This window comes from Anser cygnoides, chromosome 12 (assembly GCF_040182565.1).
Source record: "Anser cygnoides isolate HZ-2024a breed goose chromosome 12, Taihu_goose_T2T_genome, whole genome shotgun sequence".
In the NCBI taxonomy this organism is placed as follows: Eukaryota; Metazoa; Chordata; class Aves; order Anseriformes; family Anatidae; genus Anser; species Anser cygnoides.
The window spans coordinates 17818790-17840168 of NC_089884.1; the positions used below are offsets into that span (position 1 = coordinate 17818790).

At 40.9% G+C, this 21379-nt stretch overlaps 2 protein-coding genes across 13 annotated transcripts in view; one reads left to right on the forward strand and one right to left on the reverse strand.

The window, feature by feature from the left end:
* CYLD (CYLD lysine 63 deubiquitinase) overlaps window positions 1–21379 on the reverse strand; it is a 90538-nt gene that overhangs the window by 23929 nt on the left and 45230 nt on the right. For 9 of the 11 annotated variants that reach the window (XR_010834592.1, XM_067004453.1, XM_048075366.2 and 6 more), the window contains one exon: window positions 18782–18867. The gene's annotated coding sequence lies outside the window, so the exon portion shown is untranslated. Of the gene's footprint in view, window positions 1–2396; window positions 2634–18781; window positions 18868–21379 lie in introns of those variants that run through there. The other 2 variants (XM_048075364.2, XM_048075363.2) reach the window with 2 other exon arrangements.
* Window positions 7933–15938, forward strand: SNX20 (sorting nexin 20). Of its 2 annotated transcripts, none has more exons than XM_048075374.2 (4): window positions 7933–8347; window positions 10425–10603; window positions 12213–12364; window positions 14958–15938. In XM_048075374.2, exons 2-4 carry the CDS (start codon window positions 10438–10440, stop codon window positions 15600–15602), a joined length of 963 nt encoding a protein of 320 aa, XP_047931331.1. In that variant the 5' UTR covers window positions 7933–8347; window positions 10425–10437; the 3' UTR covers window positions 15603–15938. The 2 variants fall into 2 exon arrangements, with proteins under 2 accessions (XP_047931331.1, XP_013042304.1); XM_013186850.3 differs by having other exon boundaries at window positions 7940–8347; window positions 14934–15938.

Sequence of the window (21379 nt, forward strand, 5' to 3'; positions counted from 1 at the left end):
ATTTCTATGTTGACTTCCCAGCCCTCCTAGAAAGGCTCCTGTGCAACACAGCCATTCCACCCCTCAGTATAGGGCATTTCATCATCAATGTCAGTATCACACTTTGACACCACTACCACAGCAGCCTGTAAAAATCGTGTTTTAAAGTGTTTCCATTTTCAAAATAATTCACAACTGAGGGAGAGAACCTCACTGAAACAAAGTCTGGTAATGAAACAAAGACTGTCAATTTGTTTTCAAGTTTAAAAAATATTTTTCTTCAGCTTTTATTTGATACACATGAACATCAACAAAGAATAAAGCCCATTTAACAAAAAAAAAGTCCAACATTAAACTGAAACAGTACCATTATATAAGGGAACTCATTAAGAATACAACAGGATATGTTTTGTTTTTTTTCCTATAGGAAACACACCCAAATGACCATGAATTTTTAGAAGTCTACTCAGATATCAAAATCAAGTTCTATCCAAGATCTGTCTAGTCGCCACCTCCCTTTGCTTCTACCAGACACTGAGGAAACTATACATACCGTCCTATTCTGTACAGCTCCACTTTATGCTCTGATCTTTCAAAGGCTGATGCACTGAACTCTCCTTTTTACAAGCCATTCCACATAGAATTGACACTCAAAACACTGCAAACAAGCATCTCTGACATCACAGTCCTTTCCTTTTCACTTTTAGAAACGATTTTAATATGAATAAGTACACACAGAAACAACACATTAACAAAGGTCTGTTGAAGAGCTTAAAAAAAGAAATGAAGAATACATCAAGTAAAGCTTTGTTTGCAGCTATCCAAAAAAAACTTAATTCTACTCTGCTGGCAGGTCCACTGCTGCAGCGTTACATAATCTTAACATGTTTAGGAGTAGAGAATTCAGTGGGAAAACATGTTAACAGCTGCGATTAGATTACATAACGATAACTTTACACTACATGTGGTCAGTCTTCCAAAGTCCTGTCATCTCTAGAAACTGCATGAAGCTACTAAATAAAGTACCAGGAAGTTTTCCATTATGACAAAGTTCGTTATCACTATACAAAACACCTTCAAAGAAACTTATTCACCACATTCCCACACCAAAGAAAATACACAGTTCTAAAAGCTATCCCCTTCTTTTGTAAGTGATAAATTAGCACTTAACAGCAAAGAACAACTTGCTGAAAAGGATGGTTGCTTCCAGCAATACATCAGAAGCTCGTACACAAAGCACTTACTTTACAGTACCTCTTACAGATGTTTCCAACGGAGTTGATTACACTGCAGTAAAGCACACTCACTGAATCCCAATACCTACATCAGCCCAGCCATCACTACCAGCCCCCAGAGGGAATTAACTCAGACCTAGGCCAGTTAGGCTCAGCAACAAGCCGTGACCGCAGTGCGCAGGGACCAGGATGCTTGGTGCATACCAGACCGTGCCTGACCACCAGCACGGTTGTTTATGCGCTGCTACCACCTCCCACCCACATTATTTCCACACTCCAAGGGCTTTGGGAAGCAACAGACAAAACAGTTATGACTGCAATAACATGCGCTTTGGGGGAGAGAAGCGTCAGAGGCAGGCCGTAACAAGCTGCCCAACTTCAGGGCTTCCCTGACTTCCTTCTTTGCCCAGCCCTGAGCCAGGGCTGCCGCCACCACGTCACCTCATCACACAAGTGATGTTGCTCTGCAACGTGCGGGCAGTTCCCAACCCGCACCGGCCCCACGCGACGCACGGAGATGCCACAGGTTTTGGCAGGGCGCAGGCCCACGGCTCTGCCTCAGCACACGGAACAAAGCGCTCAGCTTCTCACCAAACTTTCACTTTGAATACCAAGTTTTAAACAGCTGGTGTGCGAAGCTGTGTCCTTCAGCAGGCCAGGAAACGTCTCCAGGGACATGAGAGCAGAATTGCCAGCACGTAAATTTACTTGCAGCTCGGCATACACATGAACGCAACATAAGCCACGAGTGAAATCAGACGCTGCTTCTTCAAAACACCAGATACGCCCCAATGTAAACGAGATTGTGATTCACAGAAGGAAATGCAATCTCATGGCTGCTTTTACCAGACGCGGTAATTTGTTCGGCTCCAGAGGAGGCACAGACACCCCCCGCCGCCCAGCCGCACCTCCCGGCCCTGCCGGCTCTGGCAGGCAGCCCCCGCCAGCACCGCCCTGCGGGCCCCTCGCCGCCTAGGCCCTCCCAACAACGCCCGAGTTGCCCGTTTGCCTTCGGAAATAACGCCGGAGAAGCGGCGGCGGCTCCCCGCGGCCCGCCCGGGCCCCGCGAGGAGCGCTGCGGGCCGCGGCCTCGCCACCCCGCGACCGCCAGGCGGGACCCGAACCCACGACCTCGGAACCCGACCCCCGGCCTGAGGGCGCCGCCCGGCCGCCGCCGCTCACCTGCCCCGGCCCCGCCTCACGGCCCCGCGCCCCGATCCCAGCCGCCGTAGCTCACCGCTCTCGGCCGGTGAAACGCAGCCTGCTGCTCCCCGCCGAGCCCGCCCCCACCTGTCCCCGCAGCCAATCACAGAGCGCGACAGCCAGCGCTTCGGGGTGTTATTGGCCGAGAGCGCCGCCAGGTGACGGGGCGATGCGGGGCTTTCCAGCCCATCGAGGTTGTGTGAGCGGCAGAGGGGAGAGGCGGGCGAGGAGGTCGGGAAGAGGCGGTTGGCGGAGCGTTTCCCATGGAGGGCGCTGATTGGCCGCCGAGAGGACGAGGGCGGGAGGGAGGAGTGGTTGGGTGACGCAGAGCGTCGCTGCCCGCCCATTGGCTGCGCGGGCGGCCCGGGCCCGGGGCCGGGCGGGCGGAGGGACACGGCGCGGCCCGGCCTGCGGGCGGCGGCTGTGAGGGGCTTGGGGGAGGCACAGGTGCGGGAGGGGCCCGGCCACATCGGCACGGGTCGGCGGTGGGGGCTGGACAAGAACGCGCTGAACTGCGTCGTACTCCAGGCACTAAACGTCGCATTTCAAAACCACTCTTCTGAAATTCGTGCTGCTCTGGAGAAAACAACACAGTCACGTGCCGAGGGGTTATAATGCTGACGTGTGAACAGAATCACTGAGCCGTTAGGGTTGGAGAAGCCCTCGGGGATCACCTGGCCCAACCACCCCGCACCACCAATGTCACCACCAAACCATGTCCCTGAGCGCTAGGCCCAACCTTTCCTTGGACACCCCCAGGGACGGTGCCACCACCACCTCCCTGGGCAACCCGTCCCAACACCTGACCGCTCTTTCTGAGCGGAAATGTCTCCTCATTTCCAACCTGAGCCTCCCCTGGCAGAACTTGAGGCCGTTCCCTCTGGTCCTATCACTGCTTATCTGCGAGAAGAGGCTGAACCCCAGCTCCCCACAGCTTCCTGTCAGGCAGTTGTAGAGAGCAATAAGGTCTGCCCTGAGCCTTCTCTTCTCCAGACCAAACAACCCCAGCTCCCTCAGCCACTCCTCACAGGACTTGTGTTCCAGGCCCTTCACCAGCCTCATGGCCCTTCTCTGGACACGCTCCAGGGCCTTGATGTCCTTGTAGTGAGGGGCCCAGTACTGAACACAGTAAATAAAGGCTTTCCTAGTTTCTTAGCACCTCCAGCATCCCTTTAACACGTACTTTTGCGTAGCGTGTTAATGCACGCCATTCAGCACTGACCGAAGTAAAGGCTGCTCTGGGTAACCCTGCGCCCTGTAGGTCTCTGGAGCCTGGTGGGGAGCAGGCAGCGAGCGGCTCCGGCACGGCCCCGCAGCAGGGCTGGGACACCCGCTTCTGGCCCAGGACACCCGCGTCTGGCCCAGCAGCACCGAGCTGGTGTGTGCCCCTGCCACAGCCTTCAGCAGGGTGACAGCAAGGCTTGGGCTGTGTGCGAAGTGCAAAGGGGTAGGGTCTGCGTGTCAGACACCAGCAGGGCGGTATGGGTCTGACTGAGGAAACCCCTCGAGTTTCAATGCGTTAAGGAGTGAAAGCTCCCACTAATCATTTATTTAGATGCTTAACAGTAGAATTCCCGTTTAAAGTCATACTTAATTTGCAAAGAATAAGTAGTGGTGGAAAAATATTAAGATTTATGCATTATTTTCCTCCACTGTGCAGGACAGTCAGTAAAACCTAGCTATGCTCTGATTATCCTCAGGGTGGCTATCTCTACACACCGGCTGCATTTTCCTCCATTTGTTGAGTCACCTTTTATACTACTACAAAATGCATCAGTACGTCTGCTATAAATCCTATTATCCCAAGTTTTGTGATATTTACATTTTGAGTATAAATAAATTACATGTGGAACATGACTATAAGTATTAACTATACTATAATCACATACAATAAGAAAAGCTGACAGACATTATAAGAATAAAATATCAAAATATTAGATAGGAATAACTATATATGGTATACCTAGTAACTCAACAACAAATATTTAAAAATATTTCTCTAGTCCAAGTAATTATGTACTTAACTCTCTTACTTCAGCACGGAAAATGACCAACATACACCATTTAGAAAGTCTGTCATTCTACAGACAGAATAGCGCTTGTGAAATTTAACCCGAGTTAATATCCTATTGACCCATTGGGCTTGCATTACAGCTCTGTCTCTCTGACAGACTGCAGATGAAAGACAGACCAAGACTGTTATTTACTCTAAAGCTCCTTCGTACTCCTTTAGAAGTAATAAAGGAGTTGTAAAGTGGTAACAGGGCTTTGGCAGTGTAAAATGGGCCTGTTGCATTTCTTTCATGTTAAAAACCCTGTCTGTAATACCAGAACAAGATACTTGCCATTAAATGGCAAGGTTGTTGTTTTTTTTTAAACTGCACTCTTGATAAAAGAAACATGTTTTGTAATATATAAGTATGGTAAACAAATTCCACTTTCAAAAGACACAGTATCATACAATTAAACATTATATGAATAACATGGAATGGTATTTTGTGCTATGCCAGGATGCTATTCATTTATCATGGTACCCCAAAAGCGCAGAATATTCGTACAGAACAGCTAAGTATTTCTCCTACTTCAAACATGGAAACAGAAGTTACTTATGCAGTTGCATTAAAAAAAAAAAAAAAAGGAAAAATGATTGTAGAAGCATCAAAGAAAATTACAGCACTTTCAAAATATTAGTTGTGTGATAAAAGAGTACTTGGGTAAATATGTTAGGTATTTCTGCCTCCCCTTGTGGTTGTTTTTTTTTTTTTTTTTTTGTTGTTGTTGTTTTGTGTTGTTTTGTTTTTTGTTTTTGTTTTATTACCAACAATTGTAATGAATGATTTGGTAAAAGAAATAAGAATTAGTTAAATAGGTTGGAGCCCGAGAGGGAAAAGCCATACAGGCCCTAGGAGGGAGCCTGAAGCTGCATTTCGTAGGGCTGAAGCTGAAGAGGATTTTGTAACAGAAATACTACAACCACATTCTTTTACTAGAACAGGAGCTTGTTATGCCCATTACAACAGGACAAACCTGGCAGTAAACTGCAGCTTGTGCATAACTTTGGTTTATCGCATTATTTTCCAAGCTGATACCAGCTATGTGTTCTATGATTGAATGTTTTTTCTGTCTGGGTTTGTGTAGTCTATCACATTGGGAAAACGTTAACTGCCCAAATCAAGGCAGGATGTTTTACACTGTTGTAGACATCCCTTCTAGTTCTTAAACCATCAAAAGCATGAATGCTGGTCTTTGGATACAGGCATCCTTAATGTGGCACCACAAGGCTTGCTCATCTGGTGGCTAATTAGCAAGTTTTAGACATAAGCTTCCAGGGAACTCTTCCTAAAATGGGACCTTCCATCTTAGATATGTATGGAGGATATAACTCCTATGACAATCACTTTTATGCATTGCAGTGTTACAATTTTAACCTTGCCTAGCTCCTGTGTTACTGCAGAGCATTCTTTTTCCATATCCCTCGGTAAATGTGTCTTAATGCTGTGCTCTTTATGTATGCCAGACAAAGTCAGTGCCTGCATAGAATACAAACTCTGAGTAAGCCACTGCATGAAAACCCCTTTTCCATCACTGAATGTGACAGAATACGCTTTTTCATAAACATTTACCATCATTTTATGAATAGTTAAATAAATTGATGGTGTAAGTGCACTTTCTCATCTCAGAACAGTATGCTGCCATTGTGAAAAATCCCCTTTTCTGCTGCTTAACCCTTTAGTCAGTATTTGACTGCTGGAAGTGAAACTAAAACTATGAAGAGAAAGATATTCGTTATGCATTCTCCTAGCAAACACCACTGTATATTGTAGGGTTTTTTTAATATGTGCTAATCAAGTAGACATTCAGAAAAGTAAAATACTGCCAGACTAACAACAGTTGGTCCCGGTGAAGGGCCGGGGATGTCTGGACAAAACCTGAGTAGATGGGAGCAGGATGAGGAGGAGCAGCCAGGGAGGCCTGCAACGGCTATCACAGCTCCCAAGCGTGAGGCCCGCAGTAGCCCTGGGTATGTTCCCTTACCACTGGTTCAGGAACTGCCTGTACCTGCCACAGCTGGCTCTGCTGAGGTAGACAGAATTCCTGCAGAACACCCTCGATTTGTAAACTGTTTCGTATCGGTCAGCCATGTTCATAATAGATTTCACTTTTTTTTTTTTTTTAATCATCCAGGTTAATTTGACTAGAAGGTCTGAAATAATTGAACACAGAGGTCATTCTTCATATACTGAAAATACACTTTCCTCTTTTCCTTCAGCTTTATCAAGAGCAGGACAATAGCACTAAGCATCACAAAATAATACATTGCTTTTTGGCAACATAAATTAGTGGATTCAGAATTCAAAGCTCAAATACATCTGTGAACTGTCAGCAGGGGTGAAATGCACTGAAATCCCCCTTGGTTTTTGTTCACAATTGTAACCAAACCCATAAATCTAACTTTAAAGGAATAAGACTTGAGCCAGGAACCCATGCCTTGTCTACACTTGAAAGAGTTGGCTGATACAGCTACACCTTAGAGCTGTATTGGCAAGCAGAGATTTCTTTTCTGGTGTAACTTAAATCACTTTCCACATGGAACATGCTAAATGGGCTAAAGGACTCTGCCAATATAACAGCATCTATGCTAGGGGTCTTGCCAGTATGGCTGTAGCTGCATGGGAGTGATTTTTCATCATTCTGACAGCTATTTTGGCAAAACTTCTACATTTAGACAGAGTCCAAGTTAAAGTTGGCATTGTTCTACATTGAGAATAAAGCAGAGGAGAGGCATTGCCAGTTTATGGCCCTGGTTTTATATTATTTGAAATTGTTGTTCTAAAGGAATGTGTGGGGCAGGATCCATGTGGTCCTTTGGACGTTCGCCTCCCACATTGGTGCTGCATTAAAATGTCCTGTTTTTTTTCAGTGAGTGAGCTTTGGCAACCAGGAAAATTACATTACTAAAAAAGAGCGTCCATACTATTTACCCCAGAAATAGCTATCCCGGTGTTTTAAAGCAAATTTCCAAAGTGAAGTGAACTACAAAAGGAAGCGTCTGGGCTAATGGACGTGTGGATTAATGCATCATTCTTCTTCACTCTGTCCTCAGCTCAACAAAGAATTTAAGTACAGGATTAATTTTAGGCACATACATAAGCCCATTTCAAGTTTAGTCGTCATGTCAAATATGATAATGCTCCTTTTTGAACTTCAATTAAGCAGATATTTGAAATTTATCACATGTTTAAGCACTGTGCAGAATCAGGATTTCTGTCAGAAGGGCAATTTTACATAGAACGAGGCTATTTATTGTGGTACCATCTGCATTTTCTTTCCTGAATTGGATGCTATGTTTGTATTTTAAAGATGTCTTACAGGGCATGTTTTCCCACATAAGTGCATTTACATATTTGACTCTTTTTTTCCTCATCTCTTATTTGATAAGTGTGGGTTTGTTTTTTTCTTGGGTGGGTGGGTGGGTGGGTTTTTTTCTGGGGTGTTTTTTTGGGGGGGAGGGAGGGTGGTCAGAAATCCACGTGGGCAAGTTTTCATTGATTTTGTAATTGCATTTACTGTTGAGCTCTTTCCTCTGCCTGCTTTGTGTTTGCGTGTGTAATACTGACATTTGGGTTTGCAAACCTGCCCTTGTGGCTGGAGCTGCATCGCTGCATCTTGTCTGCAGACAGCAGCCAGGCTGTTCGAAGCAGATAGGAAATTACATGTGTAATCAGTCAGCACCGAAGCAGTGAGCCAATTGGATGAGGAAGTCTGATTTAATCAAGACTTCTTCCTTCCTTTTTGTAAAACACAGAATGTGCCTGCTAGCAGCACACACAGACATATTTTTCTGCATTTTGAAAATGCAAAGCAGGCCTCTCATGACTTCGTACAGACTACCCACGCACCACAACTAAAATCTCCTTGGCAGTTCCCAGGTGAGTTTTCTGTGCACTTTGGCTTCTGCTGATACTTGTAATTCAGTCTGAGTGACATTTACTCTGATACAGAACAGCAGTGTCTGGCCAACGTAAAATTGTTGTCATTTATTGCAGGTTTCCTTATGTTGTTCTGGACTTTTTTTATATGCAAAAATAAATAGTCACTTAGTTAAAAAAGTTTACAGTGACTTTTAGTTGGGAAAGTAAAAGTGTTATGAAGCATAGATGGTTTTCAATGCAGATACGTGAAGACTTGTATATTACACCATTCACTTCTGCATCACTCTATCTGCAAGTATGTTGTATTGCTCAGATAAATCATGTTTTAAAGTGATATTTATATATGTATACACACAGATATTTATGTATATAAAGTTTATAGATATATAAAGATATATTTCTTGAATATAAATGCAATTTTGCTTATTAGGTTATGCCAACTCACAACCAAGAAAAATGTCCTTATTTAAATTTGGCCGTTTTCAGATGCCTCATTTAATCTGATATTTTAAAATTACATTCAAAAAAATATTTGAAAGTTTACAGTCTTGGGATAAACTGTCACAAATATCAAAAGGAATAAGCAGATCGAAATAATCGGCTACTCTTACTGTTCAAAAAGGACATCTTGGAAAGTAATAGAAGAACAGTGAGAACTTTCACCTCTTAGTCCAAAGTTCAAAACTAAGGGCTTCTATGATGCTCTTCATAATGAGGATGATGATGTGTATGTTCTTGTTTATCCAAGCCAGGCAAAGGAAAGGCTGCTGTTAGAGGAAAGCACTTCCATTATTTCCAGCGTGGAAAGTAATTGCTTTTCTTTTTACAGCCTTGTAGTTTGCCAGAAATCAATAGCTCTGCTGAAGGAGTTTCCTCACCTCTGTAACTGGCATTGCGTAACTGTGTGGTAGACAAGCGGTGACAAAATGATATGTAGTAACACCTCTGTCCTAAACCCCCTCATTACTTAATAACCTCTCCTTGGGCATTATTTCTACATTTAGAGCAGGGAGACTTGCACTTTTTTAGAGTAGGTTTTCATGTTATTTGATTTTCACCCATTGGATAAACTGTAAGCAACACTTCTCATGGTAACTAACTGAACACAGCACCCTGGCAAAGTTGTTAGGATGTTCTTAAAACTTTCTAAACTGCTGGTAGAATGCAATGATGTTAGAAGTACTTTTTTTTTTTTTTTAATAAAACGTAAATCTTAAGGAGACATTTATGTGGCAGAATAGCCAATCCAGTCTATGGAGTAGTAGATTGTTTTAAGCATTTTATAAGCACATGGCAAAATATCAGTCCTAGCAGAACAGACTTACAAATCTACTACAAGCACAGTATATGGGCTAAAAGAAGTAAAGAAAGACTGCTTGTGGACTGCTTGTGCATAATAGTTAGAAACCTCGGTTTGCCTTCCACCTAGCCATTGTCAAACTCAGTTGTTATTCTCTCACAGTACAGTGACAAGTCTCTCTGGAGAGAACTTGAAACTGTGAAATAAAACAAAAATATTATGCTGTTTCAGATAGCGCCTTATTTTGCCTTATAGGCCAACGTAGTGATTAAGAACAGATGGCAAGTTCTGGAGTCTTGAGAACGGTAATTTCCAGCAGTATAAGAGAGCCAGGCTGCTAGTTATACTAATAATCTCCAAGATTTGAGTCCACATGAACTAATACTTGTGAGGTGTGGGGCAAAAAAAAAAATAAATAAATAAATCAGATTTCAGGAGAAAAAATCAGCTCCCACTGAAGTTTATGGCAAAATTCTCATAGGTAACCATGGAGTTATGCACCTAATCCTATCTAACATAACTTACCGTGGTTTTCATGTTTGATTTTACTCTGCCAAAAAATATCCAAACGCTTTCAGTGGTAATATTAATAAGAATAGTTCTTCATTGGTAACTACGTAGATGTTTCAATTTATTACTTTAGTTTTCATGAAACTACCGGTGCCCTCATACATGTTCACAGAAAGCAATGAGCAAGCCAACGAAAAAGATAACCAGACTGGATCCTCTAAAGGCATGCTACCAAGAAATATCCTATTTTTTGTAATCTTTCAGTGACAGCTTTGCAATGGAAGAAGGCGCACACTGCACAGCAGAAAGGGGGCTGTTGGAAGCTGTGAGCAGGATTACTATGTTTTCTACCACTGCTTCTCCTGATGAAGAACAAAATCAACCTAAAGCTGAAATTTCTTGTCAAGTGAGCAAAGAAAACCCGGAAAAAGATGGCCTCCAAGGTTGATGCTATCCTTTCATTTTATTTCTCATGTAGTTATTGACCACTTGTATAAAAACTTCACTTTATTTACTACAATAGTCCAAATTTACATTGCCTACTCCACTGAAAGTAACCCTTGATTAAACTTGTAGTAATACTGTAGCAATAGCAAAACAGATGCACTTCTTGATACACACACGTACAGTTTTCCTTCTAAATCTCTTGTACCTGAAATTTATTCCAGAATCAATTTATACACCCGGGACCAAAACAGTGCTCATCAGATGGCCTGTCTCGGGAGTGCTCTTTCTGTACATCACAAAATCTGAATTTCTTGGCAGTATCATCAAGGACACTAAGAACTTGATTGAAACTAATCTCAAGCAGTAGTTTCTCACATGCCTAATGAAGAAACAGCATTGGACTTCTACTATCCCTAAGATTACTGTCACGTTATTAAATAAAATGTTAAATATAACTCATAATATATATAATTTCATCAAGATTTTCAGCCTACAAAGCTGTCATAAACAGCACCTCTCTCTCAAGAAATAACATTTTACAGAGATTGAGCCAATCAGTATAGGCCTTGATAATTAGAACTGTATGACCAAACGATTAACAACATGTAAAAGTGGGGCTACTGATGGAGTACTACAGTGCCTTTACATTCCTGTTTCTGCATCAAGCAGTTATCCTCCCATTCACTTGTGGTCATTCATTTCCATTGTCTGCATGTTGCAGGCTGACTTCAGCTGACTGTGTTGACAGAGACATTACTGATAGGAAATTGAGACCGCTGTGCCCACTATTCCATTTCTTTTATCCATTTTGTTAGGCTGTATGCCACTTGATGAAAACTGTTGTCGCTATATTTCAAAGACAGAGAAATCACCCTTTTGAAAAGCTTCATCAAATTCCCCTGTAAACAAACATTTCAACCAGCCAAGCTTCATTTTTACATATGTATGTACTATGGGGATTTTGTGTGTATGTGACTGTTTGTGCATGGAGGAAGGAAGGGAGGTGCACAAATAAATATCACTGTGGCATCACTTCAGCTACAAAAGAAAAGAGGATGTGACAATTCCTCCCTCAGCTAAGCTGGTTATCTGAGTTTCTTCTTTAGGGCATTCATGTTTCTCAGCTTTCACCTGTTACTGCACAGTCCCGATATTTGAATATGGTCAGTATTTCAATATGCGTCTAAATTTGCAGCTGCATTGTATTATCTCATCCTCTTAGCAAGGAAGAAGGCTGGAGAAGCATCTGATTCAAAAGACTGAGTCGGAGGGTTTTAGGCCTACTGGGCCTCAGCTAGGATGCTGAGGCCTACCTCCTGCTTGGACTGCACCTGAGGCTACAACCTAGACATACAATACTTCTTGTCAATATTTTTCCATAAGTTAAATTTATATTCTGCAGCCAACGTAGCGTCTTTCAAATTTCAGAGCGCAACAGCTTTCCTTAGAGAATCTGGAGCAGTCTTTATTAGCAGTGGGATCATTCTGTAAGTTTTGCTGTTATGGCAACAGAAATTCTAAGCTTTGCTTTCACAATAAATGTGTATAAGTTTTCTTTTCAAATGCAAAGGTTATAATCTGAAATATTAAATATATTGGTTTTAGATTCTAGTGCATCCCTAAGTCCCAACTCTTCAATGACCACTAAGGAGCTTCAGGAATACTGGAGGAATGAAAAAAGCCAGTGCATACAGGTCAAACTCCTTTTTGAAATCCCATCAACCAGAATTGTAGAGCACCACTTATCTAAATATGTGGTAAGTGAAAAAATTAATATGTAAGAAGATCATTAATTTTTATTCACTCTACATGGGTCTGCACAGCACACAGCATGAAGGCCGCTCCGATGGCCAAGTTCTGCAAGCTGTGATCATACTGAGTAGAGCCTGTTCTCACTGTTCATAAGGGCATAGCTGGTGGTATCTGCCCCTAAAAAAAAACCTCTGATAATCAGTTCATAAAACCTGCAGCAGTGGGAAAGCAGTATCAAGTCAATTAGTAGCTTGAGTATCCTTTACACCCAGAGGCTTGTCAACATTAAAGAAATTCACACAAGTACAAAAATATCAATGCAGTTACGCTTGCACTGAGCTAGACTGCTGTAGCAGCTGCATTGTATTTATATAACCTCCACATCAGAGATTTATGTTAGCACAAGTGCAAAATTCTTTGATGTAGACAAAGTGTAAGACATCCTCCAGCTAGATCTCTTCCAGGATTGTTCCCCTTCCCTACCTAGGGCTCTATTAGATGGAATATTTCTGTCACAGTTTTAAGGTGAAGCATGAGTATGAGGGACAGGAACAAGAGAACAGGTTGGATTTTCATACCTTTTCTCACAGCACTGAGACTTAGTTTTTATTATTATTATTATCATTATTTCTGATTTTGCTCTCGGACTTCTGGAGGACTGATCTAGAGCAAGTCTTCTTCAGTACTCGTCAGTGAAATTCAGATAGGGTTGTTTTCCTCATTTGCAACAATCTCTGAGATCTGCAGATGAAAAGTGCTAACAATCATACTGGTGACACTGATACTGGGTGATGCTGGGTGATGCAGCTCGGTAGAATTTAAAGCAGGTTCTAGAGATTGTCCGAATATTTTGTTGCACGCTATACACACCTACTTCGATGCTACTGTCTTACACATCCTCAAGAGTATATAGGTTATTGAACAATTAAAGAATATTTTAGTACAGCTGTATGAGGACAAGGTTATCAGTTGGTGTACCTGCAAGTAGTTAAACCTAGCCGTTAAGTCACAAGCCTAGGCAAAATGATTTACATTACAACAAAATTGAGCCAATTTGAATGACAGTTTAATTAAATGGTATTTCTTCCCTTTCTCATGCACACTCCACACACACAAAAAAAGTACATGTAAATTATTCACTTAGCTGCCCTTGATAAAATGATAACTTATGATTGCTTTGGATATGCATCAAGAGTATATACACTTTTCAGCAGGGAACAGGGCAAAATATAGCAAAATGTCACAGTGCTTACAAATGAAAAGAGATCAGAGGAGTCAGCTCAAATTTAGAAACCTTTCAAGAAGTGCCTGTAAAGATCATTTATGAAGATTAATACAGAGAATTTCCCTTTAAGGAAAATCAAGGAAGAGGATCAGAATGACACTAGTGCTAGTACTAGTTTGCACCCTTCTTTTCCAGCACAGAAAACAATTGGTGTGTGTAAAACTGCTCCAGCTCTTGTATAATTCAGTGGGAACAGGGGGAAGTTGAATGTGAACATCCAAAAGCCAGCAAGGTCAACAGTCCATGCCCTTAGCTGGTGCACAATGACACAGCGAAGCTGGCCTCAGTGGAGCTCCACTGGTTTACGCATATTAGGTATTTGGCCCTTCTTCAACATTATTGTGCTTGGATCAGGCCCAAAGGAGACTGTATCTGTACAACACAACTCTCAATTTTATTTTGCAGCTATTTTGCTAATATCACATTTATTATAGTCATTTTCTTTTTGAGGCCAGAAAAGAGCTGAGGAAGATGGACTCTTGAGTACTGTTAATGTGGGACAGCGTTGCTGTTAGTGAAGGATTTTGGCTAACAAACAGATTTTTGTAGAAATGTCACTTTTTTGCATTATTTATATGCCAAATAAGTTTGACCAACAGGACAATCATTTAGAGGGGAAAAGAGACTTTGGATTTGCTCCATCTTATTTTTGCATACACCAAATATTACTGCCAAATATTCCCTTTTCTTTCACAGCATTAATAATGCCCCCAAATCCTAGAAATGTCTGATACGAACAATTTCTGTGTATTACCACCAATGTAAAATACAATGTAAAGTTCAATATTAAGTCTGGGATATCCATTCAGTCCACTGACGAAGATTGATTGCAGCAGCCATGGCTATCACAAGCAAGTATAGCTACAGAAATGCTCTGTAAGGCTCTGTAAGTGGTTTTATGTGCTTCAGTCTGCTAGTTCGCCATTCTCAGCACTTTGCAGGATGGGATCCATTAGTACTTTGTTTATCTACAACTCATGTACATGCAAAAGGCAAAGTATAGTGCCAAGGTCCAAAACAGCTGGAAGTGGGAATTATTACTTTGATGGCTACAGATCTCAAAGATCAGCCCTACACCGAGCATACTCTATAATCCTAGCCAGTGACTAATTTAGAAGCTGCACAACAATCCCGAGGAGTATACAGGATTATATGCATGAAATTGGTGCAGGAAGGTTTCAGTTGGCGGAGTATACAATCTTTTCAAAGCAGTAACAGACCCAAAATGTGGCTGCACTGGGGCTAGGATGGTCCTTTTCATTTTTGTTTTTCTGTTTTGTTGTGTTTAGATGTATAAAATCATAATTTTGCAGACAGGAAGCTTTGACAGCAACAAGTCTGTAATTGAACGGCGTTATTCGGATTTTGAGAAACTGCACAGAAATCTTCTGGAGGACTTCAGTGAAGAATTGGAAGATGTGAGCTTTCCCAAAAAAGCCCTAACAGGGAACTTCACAGAAGAAATAATCAATGAGAGAAAATTAGCTTTTAAGGACTACCTGAGGCGTCTATATTCTATGAAATATATCCGAAGATCAAAAAAATTTATTGACTTTTTAACAAAGCCAGAGCTTCAGGAAGCATACAGCTGCCTGCGAGGTGGCCACTACACCAAAGCTTTGGAAATCCTTTTAGAAGTCATTGGTCTGCAGGAGAGGCTGACGAGAGGCAACCCTGTCTCAATTGTCCCTACTCTCTGTGCTATCGTGGTGTGCCACAAGGACCTGGACAACCCAGCAAGTGCCTTTGAATATGGAGAAAAAGCTCTATCACGCCTTCGGGTGCATAACAGTCACAGGTATTATATTCCCCTGTTAGAAGCAATGATAACTTTGGCATATGAACTTGGCAAGGATTTTCTGTCTTTGCAAGAGAAACTGGAAGAATGGAAGGCAAAAAAAGATCCCGTACGGGTTTTTTCCCTGAAAGAACTTGCAGTTCGGGAGTATGTACAATGAATACAAGAAATAATTTAATTGAATAGCAAAGTTGCCTGCTCCTTTTCCTGAACACAGTAACTTGAAAGAGTAATAACTAGAAATTACCTGTTAGGGTAACATAACTTTAAACTAGTAGAACAAATATATGTCAACATTAGCATATGTTTGAAAATGTTATATTTACTCTACAGATTTGAGAAGCGCCTAAGCTTAAGACTTCTGGAAAGACATTTGTAACTAAAAGTCGTTTATAATTTGCTTATTTTGACAGTATTTTGAACATAGCCCACTTTATATGTATGGATAGCTAGAATAGGAAAATACAATGAATAAAGCACTTAAGAATCTGCAGAATCAGAGGCATTGCTTGCTCTTGGGGAAATTACTTCCTTTCAAGAAGGAAAATATCTAAAGGACACATTTGCAGACACCAAATGTTGTTTTTTACTCTTCCAGCTGAAGCCCAGTCAAACAACATTTTGCCATTTCTGAGAATGCTGAGGTTGGTCCTGTTCATACTGAAGTCACCTTCTTTGGGGGGAGGATCTGGGGGAAGGTTTGCAATCAACTTTGGTAGGAGTAAAAAATACAAGTGATGGTCATGCTATCAGAGGTGAGAGAACGCGCTTCATTTCCCTTTTGTAGCTGACACAGTTTTATGACTTGCATTGAAGGCATATTCTTGTTTGAGGCAATTTTTAAGAATAGCTCTGACCTGAGTAAAAAATTCATACCACATGCCACGTACAGATAGCAGAAAGGAACCACTGAAGGGTGCTGCTGAGGAGAACATCTGGCTAATATAATGGTAGCATTTAATTCTGATTATCAAGCTGTGAGACACGTGATTAATGAGCAGTCTATCCTAAGCACATGCTTCTCTGTTGTCTTTCAGAGGTTTATGTAAATTGGACTTTGCCTTAGTTTTACAGCCTGGTACACCATACAACTATCATTTTGGTGGCTCTACAATATCGTATCTAATTCTTTGATGGACCCAATCCACATATATGAATACCACACTTAGCTTGGCCCTAACACTCTTGTGAAAGCTCCCTAACAAATGGAAAAGCCTGTGTTTACCTGCTTCTGTCATTCTCGACACTTTTCCCACACACTGGTAATAATCTGGTAAATTAATTGTTAGAAATATTGTAATTAACAGGTCATGCTAGCATGGGTCATTATTTTCTGCAGAATGTAGTCCGCTGAGTATTTCTAGGCCTGTGCTCCAGCTACAAATACTACATGCACCACAGCTGCATTGTTTATGAATTAGGAATAGCTGTATTAAGTTGCCTCCCAGACATATAAAAGAATCAGCCATTTGAAAACGCATTCAACCTGGAAAACATTACTGTGCATTGTTACAAGGTGAACGGCTTGGAAAAAATACAGAATAATAGATGGGTCTAGGGTGGAAAGTTAATATTTTAAGTAGGTATTACCAGCTAGGCATTAAACTCAAAATATGTGGATTATAATATTTGACATATAATTTTATTTTTTTATAGTTATATTAAAAGTAAGAGAATTAAGAGTGTTTAAGAGACTTAAGGACTAATCTTCCCACAACATACCATATTGCAGGACAGTCAAAATGGACCAACGGTAACACTTTCTTCTAGGATCACGTCTCAGTCAGTGACAAAACAGTGACAAAAGAAGCATGCCTGCAGCCTGCACCATGCTCAGGCAGCTTGGAGTTAAGGCAGAAAGGAAGCATGGCCATGATGCTGCTCCACCTCCACAGTAGTTTGTGGTGAAAGACCAGAACAATAGGGAAACAATTTCCCCCCTTTTGTTCCCTCCCCTCATTGTGTGCAGCATCCCAGGCACAGCTGCCTTGGATTCTCCTCAGGTTCCTGTGGGGCTGCGTGTGAATAGCTAATTGTGTCCGCAGACCCTTGTCCTACAGTTGACTACAAGATTAGTGGGTCCATAAGTACATGCTGTCTGGCAAAGACAAGTACCAGGAAAGCAGCCCAGAGAGATCTTCCTTAACCTTTACTTGTGGTGATGCTGTAACTTTCCGTCTCTGAAGGATTAAGTGATCCAAAGCTGACCAATTTTTGTTGGCATGGCAGTGCACATTAAGAATATGAGGTGGTGCAATTTGGCAAAGAGAAAATTTTACATCATCTAAAAGGCACTAAAATAAACTTTGCCAAAAAAATACTATTTTGTCGGTATAAGCCAAATTCCTTTCTGAGAATGCTTTTCCATATAATATATTAGCAAAGTTATATCAGCAAAATGCTCCTAGAACACGTCACTTTGTCCCTATCCATCTGAAGACAGATGTTGTTCTCCTCTTTGTATTGTAGGGATAATGAACAAAAAATGCAGGAATGGTGCAAAGAAAGAGCAATGTGCCTGTTGTATAATTTCCCCATACTGAACTTTTTTATTGCAGAGCCTTTTCAGTGCATCTGGGGCAACCCCTTAGCCGCAGTCAGCTTTTTATCGTTCCTCAGAGTCCACCTTCAGAGCAATGCAAGAAGAACACGCCTTGCTTAAGGGCCTGATTGCAATTTCACCTGCACTGAGACTTCCAGGAAAGCAGCTCCATGTATGAACCCACAGAGCCTACAGCATGTTAGCAAAGGGTCAAGCGTAGCATCTGTAACATCAGTTTGTGATTTCATACAACAAAACAAAAATCTTCCCCAGCAATTCAACCTCCCCCAAACCATGTACATGTCCCCTTCCTACCAATACAGAGCCTACGACCTTCTGGTTTATCACTTCAGAGATGATATTGAAAATCCTCAAAAAGGAAAGCTAATATGGTGATGGCAGCGAACAGGGACCCAAGGGGCCTGGATTCCCCAGGCTTCATTTGAACTTTGCTCAAGTAACTTAACCTCTATTTCCTCATTCAGTACTTCCCTGCTAATGTTTCCTCAACCAGGTTTTCAGTAGTCACTGAACAAAGAAGCTGTGAAACTTGACCAAATAAGTTAAGACTAATGTTTAACTTAGGAACATGCATTAAGATGGAGGCAATTTTGATTTATACAAGCCATTTCATTTCTTGAAGATATTCTTGGAACGGAAGAGAACTCAAGAGGCAGTAAATTGTCAAACCTAGATAATTATTGTTGATTACATAGTTTCTTACTAATGCTATCTTATTTTAGAATCAGACATTACTTTCCTTATACATTAGAGAAGGTACAAAAGCCTCTATTTACCACAGTGAGGAGATGCTGCCTCATCAGGTCCTCAGGGAATCGTCCGGTTTTGATTTCAGAGCTGTGTACACTCAAACTGGTCAGGCCTGCCAAAAGAATTCAGCTTTCATTTACTCACATTTCAAAAAGTCAAATTCTCCATTTTTTTTCACTTAAGTAATGGTAATGGCACCTCTGTTCTCATAGTGACCCTTCTATCTTCTACTTGGAATGACAGCCTGAAAGGACCCTGTTCCCTCTGCAGATACACGTGACAGTCTTCCACAATTAAAAACATGTAGCCAGGTAAGCAGGTGCCCTCTTCTATAAAGCTATGTTTCAGCTCTATTTTATCAGTATATTCCAATATATCATCATTACCATTTTACAGCTTGGGAAATGCTGATACAAATGAGAAAAGTGAATTTCTCAGTCTCATACAGTGGTCTGGATTGTTTGGAGAGATAGTTAAGCATCACTGGCTTTACAGCTTTGCAAAACAGAGACACGTCACAGTTCTATGTTATTAAGTTCATCTTACATGGTCAACCACAACAAAGCTTTATTTTTGCCTGATATCAGATACATCAGACAATTACGCACGATGTCTGTGTAAGGAAAAATACTTGAATAAATCTGTCACATACATTTGAAGAAGTAATAAATGAATACAGAAAATATTTGATCTGCTATTTCCTGAAAATACCAAGAGAGAAAGCCTTGTGTAAGAGGCTTTTAGAATATATTAAAAATCTCTAGGCTTCAATATCATTTTTCATGAGAAGGAACAGAAAAATATTTTCAAATACATTTTCCAGTTTTAAGCAATTCTTAGAACTGCATTATTTCTTTCCCCTGCTCCTGTACTCTAAGCTAGAAGAACCAGACAAGCACTACAGAGTACCATAGATACTAACAATCCAATATTATCCACTTTCCTCAACATTCAGTATACACAAACAGCACACAATACATCCGAGCTTTCCCATACGATCTTACTCTTCTTGTTGACACTTAGCTCTGAAGCATACAGAAGATAACAATCCAAGTATAAATTTACATTTTTATTTTTTTTTCCAAAAGAAAAGGTCAAGAAAAAAGAAAATGTTGTCCAACCAACATCTGCCTAGCATGTTTAACAAACCACAGGCTGCATACACACAAGCTAGAAGAAAATTTAAATAAAATCTGGGCAGATCATCTCCAAGAGTCTATAGAGAGTTGTACTACAATCTATTGAGCTTTGCCCCATTTCCATATCAATTATTATATCATTTGGGACATTAAGTAGATAATGCTGTTTACACAACTTTCTAAAATAACTAAAGAAGCCCATGAGGATGCCTAGTTACTTATGAAACATATGCAGACAAGATGCTCTCTGTGCAATGCAGCATCTTGTTTACAGGGAATCCTGTGATCTTTATCACATACTTGTTATTAACTGCTGTTATCTGCTGCATCACTGGAGGATAATATTTGCTTTCCTGAATCTTAATAAGGCTAAATATATTATTGAATTCAACAGATATATACAAGCAGCATGGGAGTCCAGTTCAGGACACAATCTAGAAAGGTTTTGTGCTCAGACAGCAGCTGAGCAAGTCAAATCAAGAACGTTTATTTTCTGATCAGATCAAAGGCAGGAGCAAGATGTGTTGAAAACCTAAACACAGTTGTAATGGTGTAAAATACTGAATGTCATCTCCCATCTGGATGAGGTGAGAATCCCAAAGAACCAACCTGTTTGCATTAAGATCACGTTACAACACATGTTCATCACACTTTGTGAGCATATATTTGCTGTATATACAGATACACAAGGCACTAATTTCATGTCAGAGCAGTGAGAGTTGAGAGTAACTACACTAAAATTAAGTTATAATATAATTCAGAGCAGAATAAGGTCTAATGTCTGTATAAACGTGCACAATCCGTGTACATGATGGATAGACAGATGAATCAATGAGTGAATGGAGCAAATAGATTTGGGTGTTTTGATGCTTAATACTTTCCAAATGTTTCAAGAAACTTATATAAAAGCTACTTTCACAAGGACTGTGTGGTTATATATACATATGTAGCTTTAAATATACTACCTTCTTTTATTAGTAATGCGTCTGTAAATCTGTGACTATTCAGGCAAGGAAAAAAATAATGAAAAATAGACTGATGGACGAAACGTCATCTCTCTACCAACTAATCTCTCTGAACTAGTGTCATCTAAATATTATTTTTTCATTCTGGACACTGTTAGAGTAGACTCAAACCATGACACCTGAAAGGAAATCCTAAATAATTTTACTGAAAATGCAAAATTTAAATCCTAACGTTTTTCTTCATTTTCAGAATCTCTGAAAGATTTGCCTCCTCCCTGACAACTGGCTGCAGTGTCACTAGATGGAGCTGCAGCATTTGCAGGAGCTCAGGACCTCCTCAAGCTTAAGAGAATAGAAAATAAACGTTTAGTTTTAAGCAAAAAGGATTGAACTATTTGAAATTTTAAAAAAAATATTCTGAAGTCTAACATTTAAATTTCAATACGATTAAACTAAATATATATATATATGTGTGTGTGTGTGTGTGAGAATTCCATTGTGAGTTCAGACTGTAGCACCT

Bases quoted from the DNA above. Each gene is read 5' to 3' on its own strand.
- SNX20 (XM_013186850.3), top strand. From the start codon at position 10,438: ATGGAAGAAGGCGCACACTGCACAGCAGAAAGGGGGCTGTTGGAAGCT. The intron at 10,604-12,212 runs GTTGATGCTATC...TATTGGTTTTAG, and splicing joins GGAAAAAGATGGCCTCCAAG to ATTCTAGTGCATCCCTAAGT. The intron at 12,365-14,933 runs GTAAGTGAAAAA...TGTTGTGTTTAG, and splicing joins ACCACTTATCTAAATATGTG to ATGTATAAAATCATAATTTT.